The sequence below is a fragment of the Sebastes fasciatus genome, chromosome 4 (assembly GCF_043250625.1).
Source record: "Sebastes fasciatus isolate fSebFas1 chromosome 4, fSebFas1.pri, whole genome shotgun sequence".
Taxonomy (NCBI): domain Eukaryota; kingdom Metazoa; phylum Chordata; class Actinopteri; order Perciformes; family Sebastidae; genus Sebastes; species Sebastes fasciatus.
Genome location: NC_133798.1, coordinates 17849016 through 17863616, shown reverse-complemented (window position 1 = coordinate 17863616; position 14601 = coordinate 17849016). Strand labels below are relative to the sequence as shown.

At 40.1% G+C, this 14601-nt stretch overlaps 2 protein-coding genes across 4 annotated transcripts in view; both read left to right on the top strand.

The window, feature by feature from the left end:
- The first annotated feature begins 23 nt into the window (after positions 1 to 23).
- Positions 24 to 5091, top strand: bpgm (2,3-bisphosphoglycerate mutase). Its single transcript, XM_074632382.1, has 3 exons — positions 24 to 160; positions 609 to 1233; positions 2140 to 5091. The coding sequence occupies exons 2-3, from the start codon at positions 633 to 635 to the stop codon at positions 2313 to 2315; spliced, it is 777 nt and encodes a 258-aa protein (XP_074488483.1). The 5' UTR covers positions 24 to 160; positions 609 to 632; the 3' UTR covers positions 2316 to 5091.
- Positions 5092 to 7652: 2561 nt separating this feature from the next.
- The window catches only part of LOC141765976 (uncharacterized), a 34136-nt gene continuing 27187 nt past the window's right edge, over positions 7653 to 14601 (top strand). For all 3 annotated transcript variants that reach the window (XM_074632369.1, XM_074632366.1, XM_074632370.1), the window contains exon 1: positions 7653 to 7771. The gene's annotated coding sequence lies outside the window, so the exon portion shown is untranslated. The remainder of the gene's footprint in view (positions 7772 to 14601) is intronic.

The window sequence follows — 14601 nt, the reverse complement described above, 5'->3', positions numbered from 1 at the left end:
CCCACTTTCTGATATCCGCCTTTCTGATTGGAGGAACGGGATGTCAATCATCAACGTTTCAAAGGGAGCAACTGCTGTACATGGCCCCGGCCAAAAACACTGTCAACACTTCACGACTGTGTACTAGCTACTTTTAGGCCGGATTTAAAACCCACACAGGGTAAGACGACTCTTTCACCATATTATGATTATTTGGGGAATTACGTTGCTTGTAGTTCTGTTTTTTCATACGTTGGTTTTGTCTTTATCTCTGTTTGAGCGGTTATAATATAAGATGTACTCTACATAGCAACTGTACTCTACATAGCAACCATCCATCCATCCTTTCAGACTTGTTACTAAGCTTTGCTGCAGCATCCAATGAAATATGTGCATATACTATAGCTAGTAGTTAGCTAACATCATTGTTTTGTGTCCAGCCTATGTATGAATAAAGCCTGCCTGCCTTTAGCCTGTCACTCAACCTCTAACCTTTTGAGGTACCTGCTCCTGATCTCAACTCAGACACACAGACCTGTGACTAAGTGAGGTTATACACTGTATAAACTTTGGATTACAATGTATTTTCACTTGTTTTATCACTAACTGCATAACTTTTTTGTGTGCAGGTTTTCTGCTGCTGGTGCTTTCGGATGTCCAAGTACAAACTGTTTCTGCTGAGGCATGGGGAGGGGGCCTGGAACAAAGAGAACCGTTTCTGCAGCTGGGTGGACCAGAAGCTGAGCGAGGATGGGGTGAAGGAGGCCCAGGACTGTGGTAGGCTCCTGAAGGAGCAGGGCTACAAGTTCGACTTAGTATTCACCTCCATCCTCAGCCGCTCCATCCAGACAGCGTGGCTGGTGCTGGAGGCTATGGGTCAGGAGTGGGTCCCCGTGGTCAAGGCCTGGAGACTGAACGAGCGCCACTACGGCTCCCTGATTGGCCTGAACCGGGCAGAGATGGCTCTACAACATGGAGAGGAAAAGGTGAAGTCGTGGAGAAGGAGCTATGATATCACTCCACCTCCGATTGATGAATCCCACCCTTACTTCCTGGAAATCTACAATGACCGCAGATACACCACTTGTGACGTGCCAAAGGAGAGCCTTCCCAGAGCAGAGAGCCTGAAGGAGGTGTTGGACCGGCTGCTGCCATACTGGGACAGCACCGTGGTGCCAGAGATCAGGAACGGCAGGACTGTGCTCATTTCTGCGCATGGAAACAGCTGCAGGGCTCTGCTGAAACATCTGGAAGGTATGCTACTGAAATGGCCCGCGCTATTATAAACAGTGTTCTCAGCTTTTGTGTTTGTGCATTCAGTTGAGTGCAGCAACAGCTTCTGGACTCTACAGGCTGCTGTTTCTAGTCGTCAATTGGTGAAGGCCATATTTCAGTTCCACAAATGGAAAGTTGAACTTGTGTAAAAAGGCCAGTGAGTTTATGTTACATTCGGCTGTGGCTATTAAGTCCACTCTGACCTTTCATCACACTCATAAGCTTTCGACGCTCTTTTTGCCACAGGACACTCCTTGATTTAACACATATTGACTGTTACTTAAAGCAGCAGTGGGTAGAATTGGAGCAAATATAATTTTAAAGTTATTTTGATAAAACAGTCACTATATCCTGACAGCAGTGCATGAGACAGGTAATCTGGTAATTTGTCATTCTACAGCTAAACAGTACACTACAAGACGTTTCTGAAAACATTTGAGGCGAGAAATAGGCATTACAGAATATTGATTCATATTTGATCAGAGTTGCCAGTTTGACCGTTTGATAGGAGTGAACGAATGATTGACAGCTGCCTGTTGAATGAACAGCCAAATAGGAACGCTCTCTCTCTGAAATGACCTGTGATTGGCCAAAGTCTCCCGTCACGAGCTAGATTTTTTAAAACCTGAAAACAGAGCCATGAGGAGGTGCAGAAGTCCAGTTATCTCTCAGAACACTTGAATTACAATATGCTGGAATTTATTATATAATATAATATATTATGGAATTCTTGCCCAATGATGCCAAAAACATTCTGCCTACTTTAATATTATGCAGCATTTGGTAACAGGATTTTATTACAGCGTTCATGCATATTAGTTATCACGCCTGGTTGTGACTGGTTTGTCCAGTGTGACCTTGATATTACTGTCCTTATTTCAACAGGTATATCGGATGAGGATATCGCCAACGTGACTTTACCTACGGGGATACCTGTGCTGCTTGAGCTGGATGACAACCTCAAGCCTGTGAAACCTCGGCAGCTCTTGGGAGACCAGGCGAAGATTCAGGCGGCGATTAAAAAGGTGGAGGACCAGGGAAAAGCCAAACCGTCAACTTGAATGCACTAAACCGGCTGTAAGACTTAACATAGTTCTGTTCTGGTTGCCTGTGCGCACTTTTATTAGGTACAGTGAAAAGTCTTGAAAAGACTCAAATAATAATAATATATAACATCAGACAATAACAACAACAAAGTGGTGTTAATAAGATTCAAAGGATAGGTGTGAAGTTATGTGTAATAGTGGCCTGACCTGGATACAGAAAGGGCCTGTTCAGACCTGGCAATATCATGCATCCTAACTGATCGGATCACAAGTGGACAGCTTTAAATACGTCTGTTCACACCTGGCATTAGAATGCATCTCCACATGCGTCTTGAGTGACCATTTGTGATCGGATCTCACTTCACCGCTCTATATGCACTATAAACACCTAGTAAACACATGGCTAATACAGCAGACGTTGTGACGTAATATTACATGAGTGTCAGTTGTAAGATCCTACATATTCGTGAATTCGGGTACATTTTATTAAAGCTGAAGTAGGCGAGATTGGAACAAATATGATTAAAAAATATATTTTTATATATATATTTTTACCAAACGGTCAAACTGGGCAGCGCTGATCAAATATGAATCAATATTATGTTACGTTAATGCCTATTTCTCACCTCAGATGTTTTCAGAATCATCTTGTAGTGCACGGTTTAGCTGTAAAATGAGAAAGTTTGTGACGCCGCCGCCATTGTGAAATCTGGTGAAGGAATGCCAAATTCCGGTCACATGACCGGAGCACAGCCAATAGGAACGCTCTCTCAATGAAATGACCTGTGTTTGGTCAAAGATCTTTTAAAGCCTGAAAACAGAGCCATGAGGAGGTGCAGAAGTCTAGTTTTCTCTCAGAACACTTGAATTACAATATGCTGAAAGGTTATTATGGAATTTGTGCCTAATGATGCCAAAAATATACTGCCTACTGCCACTTTAACATCAAAATAAAAAGTTATTGTACCGGCGGTCTTTGGGGACCTCCGTGCCGCCGGCACCACCGCCTTTGCCAGGCAACAACGGACTACAGTGCTTCAGAGAGCCGGGGATGAGAGAGAGCGAGCAGGTGGGCGGGTGTCAGCTCCGTGCAAAACACCGGAACAAAAACACCGACACACCTCCGACAGTATGATAATAATGCAGATAAGATATATTTTATAATGCAGATAAGATATATTTTAATAATGCAGATAAGATATATTTTAATAAAATAAAGTTGTACCGATAGAATACAGTAGAGCACCGAAGCCGTTTCCATGCTGCGAGGCAGACAAGCGCTTGCGTCTGGCCGTCTATTCACATGAGGAGCGCAGAGACCCCGCGGATCCCAGCGGGACGTTTGTGGAGTAGGCGGTCCTTCAATGTGGCCCAGGACACATTCGCGTACACACTGCTAAAGGAATGTGGCCATATGTGGCCCAGACCACCTCTGAATGTGGTCTGAGTGATCAGATCTCAATACGTCTTGAGTGCATTCACACCTGAGTGATCCGATCACTGAGGACGTACGGTAATACCAGGTCTGAACAGGGCCAAAGAGTGTGACAGGTCAGACTGATCCGACAGGAGCAGGAGGAAGTACCGTACTGTACTGTAAATGTTTCGCCGCTGTGTTGAGTTGTATTATGTGTAAGCACTGATTTTTAAGCTAACTGTCCCTACTGATGCCTGTATGGTGAACCTAAAGTGGTTATTTATTTATTTACTCATTGACTGCAGATTATGCTGAAAGATCTTGAAACATATCATATCCTGAAAGAAGAAGAAAAATCACTCCTTTCTAAAAGATGCTTTTCTGTTACATTGATTAGCTTTAGGAGTATTCCCTTGTGTGGATTCATGTGCCTTCAGTATTAACCGAATGCTCAAATTTAGCTACTTTTTAAAAAGCTTCTTTTAAGGAGCATCAAACAGGTGATTTTATTTAAGAATAAAATCACTCCATTAACAAAACTTACCTCTTAGAAATAGATAGCCAGGCTGTTCATTCCAAGAATGGGGTAATTGTGAGCCACAGAAATGCTGTAAATATGCAAAACCACTGAAATCCTCTACTGTCCCACACATATGAGTTACTCATACTTTTAAATTGCTTACTAGGAGTAAGCAAGACAGCTGAAGTTGTTTTTCTATGAGGTTTCTGCAGTACATTAACTCTGACGCATGAGTTGAAAACACTGTGGCTATTTGGTGATAACTGGTTTATGCTTTGCACTTTTGGGGGATTTTATGAGGATTTTTTAAAAAATGAATCCCCTTTTTAATTAAATGCAACTACTGTGAATGGTAAATACCTTTATTTTGGATAAATGTGAAAAAAAAGTTTACTAGTATTATTTTGTTCATTTTAAATTCTAAATTATTATCATACATGTGCAGTTTTATGTTGCTTATGTACTGTTAATAATGTACTGTTCATGCGTGAAAAATGTTACAAACCACACTTGAGTCTGCACTTGATGTCTTACACCATCTTAGTTGTCTTCCTCTGTTACTACTGTGTGTGGCACGGGCTACTACATTGTACTGTATGTTGTATTGTGTCTTTATGTACAACGCTTTGCATCATTTTGCTTCTCTGCCACTGTTATTTTGTACACTGGTCTGTAAGGTCAACAGGGGAAAAGAGAAAAGTTGAGAACATGCATTTGTAGATAGTAAAGAGTAGAAAACACTGATATATTTGTAATGTCATGTAAGATGATTTAACATCTTCCCTGCTGTTCACACCTTACCGTATGAGAGTTTGCATGATGAAATAAAAGGGAATTCATATTTTCCTAAAATATTCTTTTTGTTATCTCTGTGTTCTGTGTCAATTTTAAGTTTCATCTGATCGTTTCACAACAGGAAGGCGTGTCAGATGTCACACTGACATAGGGTTAGTTATAAATATTGTGTAATGGAGCAACAGGAACAAATTAGAAAACAAACAACAATGCTGTTTTGGGAAGTACAGATATGCCTGCAATTTGGATTCTGGTCGCCTTGAGCCCAGTGGAAACAATAAACAACTGAGTGTGTTTAGCTACCACAGATGGGTCCAGAGGAGTGGCTCCTCATTTCTCAACCATTTCTGTAATGTGGCCAAACCAAACCAGAGGGGCTGAGCCAGGAAGAAACCCTCTAATTGGATGGAAACGCTCTCAAATGGACACAATGATCAACATGATACTTGTTCCCATCTATATGGCAACAATGATACTATGTGTCCTGTTAGATATAATACTGAACTTATCAGTGGTTCCCAACCTGAGGTTCGGGCCCCCCTTGGGGGGCGCCAAACATCACAGGGGTGTGCCAGGATTTGTCTGCTCTGAGGTTGTCAAAATTAGATTTGCACATCCGTAACTTAAGTCATAATAACACACTTACTGGATAATTTTTTTATCTGTTCAAAATGTATCTTAAAGGGAGATTTCTCCCATGTCTTATCAACATGGGAGTGGGCAAATATGATTGCTTTATGCAAATGTATGCATATATTTATTATTTAAATCAATTAACGACACAAAACAATGACAAATATTGTCCAGAAACCCTCACAGGTACTGCATTTAGCATAAAATTATGCTTAAATCATAACATGGCAAACTGCAGCCCAACAGGCAACAACAGCTGTCAGTGTGTCAGTGTGCTGACTTGACTATGACTTGCCCCAAACTGCATGTGATTATCATAAAGTGGGCATGTCTGTAAAGGGGAGACTCGTGGGTACCCATAGAACCCATTTACATTCACATATATTGAGGTCAGAGGTCAAGGGACCCCTTTGAAAATGGCCATGACAGTTTTTCCTCACCAAAATTTAGTGTAAGTTTGGAGCGTTATTTAGCCTCCTTTGTGACAAGCTAGTATGACATGGTTGGTATCAATGGATTCCTTAGGTTTTCTAGTTTCATATGAGCCCGCTATAGCTTCCGAAAGATCGATTGCATTAATGCGTTAAAGAAATTAGTGGCGTTAAAACGATTTTGCAAAAAAATTATCCTATTATGTAAATGCATTCGCTTGGCGAATCCGTCAAGACTTTATTTATATTGACGAAACTGATGAGTTATATTCATTAAAGAAAGATTACTTAATGGAAAAAAAGACTAACTCATTTAATACACTGAATCACTTTATTCAAATTGAGGATTTTGTTCGAGGACCACTGGTTCGGATCACAGTGTCCCCATGTCATTTCAGTCAGGCATCTGAAACACACCAGATGAAATGATATATATTTTTATGACAACATTTTATCAATCATTCAGAAAACTCTTGTGCATTATATACAGCAATTTAGTGGTGCGAAATCATGTAGAAAAGAAACCACCCTGATTCACAAAACAGGAGAGACTTCAGAGACCAGGTCCAAAGTACACTGGAGCACACAGATTTAAGGCAGTTAACTTTATTGAAGACTAACGTTTCAACGCCAACTGAATCAGAGTCAAACCGATCTCAGACATCCTCTTAAATAACCTCCCCTAGTTGGGAACTGATTCAGCATAGGCTGGAAAAATGAGGAGGGAACAATAAGTGGCATGTGGGAAGGGTAAACAATCATACATCATATAATAATAATAAAAAGAGAGAAGTCAAAATAAACATATAAATAGCTGTGTGCTCCAGTGTGCTTTGGACCTGGTCTCTGAAGTCTCTCCTGTTACAAGATTGCTCTACTCAGAGCACAGGACAGACCTACTATTCCTTGTGAAACGGTTGTAGCGCGCTTAACCTCCTTTCTTCACATAAAGTTTACAGTTTTCTCAGAAAGACTTTGATTTATGCTCACTCTCTCTTTCAAAGATCATATCCTAATAGAAGCTACACCAGATTGATATTACCAAGAGTTAAATAATCTCAGAAATAATAACGTGTATAAACTAGAGCAGGGTTACCCAAACTTTTTCCCTTGGGGGGGCCAAAACAGAAACGTAATGGTGGGCCACCTATTGTACTATTGTATGGTTAAGATGTAAAATGGTACAAGAATCCCAAGTTCCCAATGAAATTCCTTTTGTCTGTTTGCAACTGTCTCTGCCTCTCACTCTGCCCGCCGTGCTCAGAAAAAAAATCGGGGAAAAAAATCATAATTACAGATCTTACATAAAGTGCATTTTTTTCTTCACAAAAATTAATATATTATAATTTTTTATTTTTTTATTTACCACAAACATCTGGCGGGCCAAATCAAACCTTATGGCGGGCCCCCCCTTTGGTCTGTGGGCCCCAATTTGGGCAGCCATGAACTAGAGGAATCAATGGAATTAACATTTAAATACATCCCTAAAGTTAAACTGAGTACACACACACACACACACACACACACACACACACACACACACACACACACGTCAGCTCTGTGTGAACATCACTGAGCTGCAGCTCTAGCAGGCGGGGCTGTACGCTGCACACTGTGCTTATAAACCTCTGGTTGCTCTCCCTCTGCTGTTTTCCAGCAAGAACGGTCGGGCCCGGTAAGTCTGACCATGATAATGCATGATGTTATCTTATAACTTAGTTAATGCAGATAGAGAGGAATGTTATTTTGTTGTACTCAGATTGACTTACATGGAAGAATTAGAGATTTGTAATCACAGTTGAGCAGATAATTACCGTGCTGGTCTCCATACATCACTTGATGTGCTCGTTAACAAGTCTTAAACTTAACCAGCTGGTTTAGATCAGGAACAGATGCTCTCAGATGACTACAACTTACTTGTTGACAGAACTTAGAAGGTTATATGTTATGTAGATACCTCACTCCTCTATTTAATCTGGATACACCTGTCTCAAATCAGACCTTTTGAAAAGCTGCAAGTTAATTATTCATAAAAAAAAACAATCATGAATCTCACTTTAAAAAATTAATTGGGAGAAAAAGCTGAGAATAAGCAAAATGAATAGATGCTAAAAGGACAGGAGAGGAGGTTGAAATGTCTCCCCTCTTTATACAGATGTGTGCACTGGCTTTCTAAACAAAAGCTATAACTATCAAACGCTAAGCAATCACTTATTTACTGTAGACGTTGTACCCAAAATACTGTCCCATGAGGGAAACTTGATGGATATAATTCTTTTATCCAAACATTCTCATTGCATAAAATGTTGCTGAACTTGATTTAATACAATAAAAGTCAATAAATCCTTTCAGTGGAAGGATCTTGGCAAAAAAGCAAATAAGTGCATCTTGAAAAGTAAAAAAATATAAATCTGGCATTATTTACTATATTTCTGCAGAGGGATCAGAGTTGGAAAGCACTGTATCCAATACTATGAAATGGTATTATGAAGGCAGCGCCTGCATGAAGTAAGCTGAAACCTCTGCATTTTTCTGGTATATGCCTCTACAAATCGGTGTCCTTGAGGCTTAGCACTTGCATCTGCTCTGTCCAACACAGTGAATACTATAATCTGACTTAGGTTTCTGTTACTCGTACATTGAGTAGACGTCTGGTTGTGGAAAAGCTGTTTGGCGTGGCGTTCGTGCCAAGTCAGACTCCTATTCCTTAGATGGTATTGAAGATAAAGGCTACAACAATCACATGGGGTTGGAGTGTGTGAGTTTATGACCACCGACTCTTTGGGGACTGGAAACGTGTTTGGGATTTGAGGGCATCCTCTCCGCTTGTTGGTCGCTTGAAATCAGGATAATTTGAGAGTGAAAACAGATGTGTGTGTACAGTGAAATGTTTGAGCATTAAGTGTAAAAGTTATTTGATTTCAAGCATACATGTGATCACACAGCCTTACAACAATACAGAGAAGAGTTCACAGATGTGACATGTTTAGCTGTGGATGACTGATGTTCCCCTTTTAAAAAAACTGCATCAAATTAGCTTGATGTCTGCATGGTGCCTGTGACGAGAGAGTGGGATATGAGCTGTCCTGTGAACTCCAACACAGACGACTTTTTAAACAGTTTGAGTCCAAAAGTCGTCGTTAAAAAAAGAGTTTGCGAATCAAATTTGCCAAAAGAGAAACGGATACAGGGGAGATCTAGCTGCTGATGTTTTTGTCTGAGCACAAATGAGTCTTTGTAGCTTAAAAGTGTTGTGATTTGACCGAGAGGGAGGCTGTCTGCTCTCTAGTTGTGCAGGTGGGACGCTCTAAAATAGGAGAGGAAATGGGTTTCCACATGTGCAAATTACAGGAGGGGTAGAGGTGAGTGTTAGTGGCTCTGACATTAATGGAATCATTCATCAGCAATCAGTCTGCCATCAAGTCTACATAGATGTAAGGAGAAATAACATTCCCTACATCAATACTAGAATGATTTATAAGTCACATTTATTTGCTTAAATGTCCAGCTGTTCCTATTCCACTGTGCAAAGCTATCTTAAAATCAGCCGTACTCAGTTTCCTTTTATTGCGATGACAGTCAGCCTTCCAGTTGTACTTTCTGTCTCCCAGCAGCATTATGGAAAGGTGATTATTAGCAATCACAATGGAAATAAGTTATTCTTGGATTGCCACTTTGTATAGCAGCAGGTATTTCCTAGAGTAAACCATGCTCACTGTCCGTGGCCTTGCACCTTGCCAAGCTGGGACACTACAACTAACACTGCCTGTGTACTTCCTTAAAAGGAGGCCGAGTACACCGCCTCAGCTGATGGGATGCAGAACAGGGAGTGCACATAGCTGCATCTATTTCCATTGAGTTCCTGGCCTCGGAGGAAACTAAAACACTGAAACACCAGATATATTTTATTCCAGTTTCAACGAGCACTCAGATCATTGACAGCAAGCAAGCAACAATTTCCACTTTTTAAGATACACCCGTCAGCTGATGATGGACTTCTTGTGTCCCTTTGCTTATTAAAACAAAGCAGAGTGAGAGTCCTGTTGAGCCTGCTAACTCTGAATAGAGATGACAAGATGCTTCCAAATGTCCACTTTACCAGTCGATGGTCATCGACCACAAAACAACTCACATTTATTTCTTACCAAACTGTACACAAACATTTTAACGAGCAGTGGAGAAGGTCACCACTACAGTGTTGTGGCTTGTAAACTGAGTGGAATTTGTATCCTGGTCAGGGACTTTTTCATACGTGACCATGTTTGGTCACGTTTGGAGTAAGCAGCTGCGGCTTCTTGATTGATTGCAAACGCCTCTCAGGCGACTGTTTATCTATAAGTGTGTTGAAGCACTTTCTTTATCTCTTAACAAGAACCTTGTCTGGTTTGAGGCTGTGGAGTTGTCTGAGGACCTATGTATATTTTATATATGTAGCCGATACTGTTATTCAGTGCAAATTACAATGAGAGCAAAAAACAGATCTCTTTTAATTCCTGTATTACCAACCTTACAATTAACCAGTATAATAACTACAAAGGTCAAAGGATAGCCTTCAGTATTAGATGAAACAAATATGTTGTGTTTATATATACTGTATATATCTTACTTTACAGTACCCTATGTAGGCCCATAGGTGCACAGCTATGCAGCGAGCTAAACCCTCCCAATAAAGGTCAAAGACAGCTGTTGACCTATGAAGAAGTCTTTACTGGAAGCAATCGTAGACTGTGAAAACAGTATTGGAGAACAAATTTAATGATTGATGATGATGGATTCACAAAGTATAGACTGTCAAATTAGTTATATTGTCCCTCAAAACCAAAACCAAAATATGAAAACGACATATCGATTTACAGGGGGTTATGTGCCAGACCATTTCATGGTCAGGATGTGTTTGCCTGCAACAAGCAGTGGCTCCAGGAAGGAAGTCACTGGTACTGAAAATAGTCTGGCACATAATCCCCCCGTGAAACTGCAATATGTCGTTTTTTACACTTTGGTTTTTCTGAGGATTAAACAAACAATACAATGTGTTAGTGAGCTTTAGAGGTGCTGGTAGTTGTATTTTTTTTAATATTTTTGAGAGCCAGGCTAGCTGTTTCCACCTGTTCCCAGTCTTTGTACTAAGCTAAATAGCCTAATCTAACTCTCTGCAAAAAAAAGTTGCAAAATGTTTAACTTTTCTTTTAAGTCCCCATTGAAAGCACAACACAGTAACATAGTAAACATACACATATAGTCTACAAGAGTAAAAGTAAAAAGTTAAAAACACAACAGTTAGCCCAACAGTAAATTAGCTCAGAGGGTTAGATTAGCAACACATTAGCCTCAGGCTAGCTTGGTTAGCAGTAAACTGAGTGCAGAAAAGTTAGGCTACCTACAGAAAAGGCTATTTTGGGAAGTACAGAAGATAAAAGATGCCACAATATGGTGGGTGTAAGTTAAACTGCAAATGCAATGGCACTTTGTCAAAGAACGTATATTGCCAAGTGGTGAAAGTCAATTGTTTGTTCCATTGCAACATCAGCGCCCAGCAGCAAAGCTACACTTCCGCCATTTTGGACTGAAAGCAACTACTGGACGCCAGTGAAATGTTCGCCTAAAAAGTGCCGTACAAAAGTAAAATAAAATTGTTTCTATTCTATTGTCATGTTCTACAGAAATGGCCTGTGTTGAACAATTAAATCGTATAAACATAATAAGAGTTTTCAGTCCAACATGGTGGCAGCGTCTATTGTCAAAAATCACATCGGAGTTTCGTCTCTTTGCTTCTATACTCTTTGCTTTGCCAGCAGCACAGTTTGTTTTTTTATTACTCGGGTTTCCTTTTTGTTAGGCTAAAAATTGTATTGGAATTATTTCAAGAGCAGAGAGAGAGCTGTACAGTTACTAATATCCAGCTTCCTGCATGTCTTTCCTGAACATTTCCTGATTAAAGACGCGAGGCCTACTCTGAATGCATTAGAAATAGCCTTTAACAGAACATAATGCTTTCCTCTGCCTCCTTTTGATGTCTGATTAATACAAAGGCAAACACTTGGTAAGGATGCCATCATTGAGCCAGTAATTACAAAGCCAGACAATATACTAATAGCACATGGTGTGTACACAATGCTGATGAATAAAGACACAAAGAAGTACCATGCAATTGATGTAATTATGGGTCTTTTAGTGGAGGGCTTTTAACTTTTGTATTGCATACCGAGCACTAATGTCTTATAAGACTTATTATAGCCTTCAGTGGACCACTTGAGAAATTCTCTGGCTAAATCCTAGTTGGCTTCAGAAACAAAGGACTCAGATGTGGCCTTACTGTGATTTAACTCCTTTAGATGGGCAACACTGGCATTGAATACTTCCAAAAGCGAACTGTTTCTTCTTTAGGGCCGTATCCATTAATCACATTTGATAAGTCATCTAGTTAACTTCAGTATGTTAAAAGTACAGTTCATAAATCCATGCTTCCAATATTAGTCACTGCCTTAGTATGAACTGTATTCATTCTTCCAAAATATAGACATCAAATCATGTAACACATCATATTTTCAGTACTTTTCCCCTAAATATGCCAAAAATCTGCATGCTTTTAGTAGACTCCCTTAAATCTGCTTTTTCTTCTACTTTGCAGCTGTGGCCAGCACTGCATTATTGCTCCTGAACGTACCCCCAGTCTAATCTGGATGTAAAATGACTTAAATAAGAAGACTTTATAGATAATACACATACAGACAAACTAGAATGTCAGGTATAGAAAATATGTTTATTTTACCAGTTGCAGCTGAATGCAAAAAAGTCCGTCCTCGTTGGCTCCTAATACTCTCTCTCTCTACATGCTGTAGCTTTATTGCAGTTATCAGGTTTAACATGTGCTATTTATTGCTTCTGTGTGTATATATTTGGACTATTAAGATAGCAGCAGTCCCTGGCAGTGGTAAAAGAGACAGTCCTGTAACATAATAGTTGCTTTAATGCTTGACAAAGGTAGTGCAGACCAGATCCACTTCTTCCGTTATTACCTTTCACAATAAAAGCCCTAGACATATAATATTCACAGGCGAGTATTTCACACTTTCATGTCATTTATTCGTCACGTCCCCTGGTGTGTAAAGGCCTTAACTCGCAGACCGAGTAGTATCCTCTCGTCAGACTCTTGGCAAAAAAGAAAATAAGTGCACATTCCAATGGTCAGTCTGCTCCTTTAAAAGCCATATTGTGTCATAATAGCTAGCTGTGAAATACTGAAATGTAAATGTTGTATTCAAACTAGGGCTGTCAATCGATTAAAATATTGAATCGCAATTAATCGCATGATTGTCCATCGTTAATTATGATTAATCGCAAATTATTCACACATTTTTTATCTGTTCAAGATGTACCTTAAAGGGAGATTTGTAGTATTTAATACTCTTATCAACATGGGAGTGGGCAAATATGCTGCTTTATACAAATATATGTATACATTTATTATTGGAAATCAATTAACGACACAAAATAATGACGAATATTGTCCAGAAACCCTCACAGGTACTGCATTTAGCATAACAAATATGCTCAAATCATAATATGGCAAACTCAAGACCAACAGGCAGCAACAGCTGTCAGTGTGTCAGTGTGCTGACTTGACTATGACTTGCCCCAAAACTACATGTGATTATCATAAAGTGGGCATGTCTGTAAAGGGGAGACTCGTGGGTACACATAGAACCCATTTTCATTCACTTATCTTCTTATCATGGCAGTTTTTTCTTGCCAAAATGTAGTGCAAGTTTGGAGCGTTATTTAGCCATCGTGACAAGCTAGTATGACATGGTTGGTACCAATGGATTTCTTAGGTTTTCTAGTTTCATATGATGCCAGTATCCTCACTCTAGCTTTAAAACTGAGCCCGCTCACGTCCGTGCTAGGCGATGCAGCCAGCAGAACACCAGACTTGTTTCCTTGTCACAGCCTTTCTCCTCTTGTGACAGTTTATTTGTTGCAAACATCAATATGAATATTCATGAGCAGTGTCTGGCAAGTGTTAGGGCAGCTCTCGGCCATCCGTAAGCCAATGACAAGTTTCCAGTTGCATGAGAGCTGAGTGACCCTGGAGAGGAATAAAGAAAAAAGGTGCTGCACCAGCTTTTGATGTCAGAGCAGGCTACAACAGGGAGAGCTTACCCAGATGAGACAAATCAGTTACAGATGTATGAATTAGAAACTGTCCTGGGAACCCGGCATGTGGGAATGATTTGTGAACTTGATTCCAATTTATGACAGGAAGATTATAACAAACTATAACATGCTGTCCACATATAAATGAGGAGATTACAAAAATCTCCTGCAGCTTGAGAGTTTGGAGCGTTGAGGGACTGTTCCCGTGTCCCGGGTGGGTACCGGCAGACATTTCTGTCTAAATTAAAGTGCCAATATGATTAGACTGTGCCTTTACATTTGGATTATTTCAGTGTTAGAGCATGAATAATTCGCCTCCAACAACACACCTTTAATCTATACAAATCATCT

What these genes read in the sequence shown, in the direction of transcription:
- bpgm (XM_074632382.1), top strand. Translation starts at nt 633, where the DNA reads ATGTCCAAGTACAAACTGTTTCTGCTGAGGCATGGGGAGGGGGCCTGG. An exon ending in TCTGCTGAAACATCTGGAAG is followed by an intron (nt 1,234 to 2,139) that starts GTATGCTACTGA and finishes TTATTTCAACAG; the next exon opens with GTATATCGGATGAGGATATC.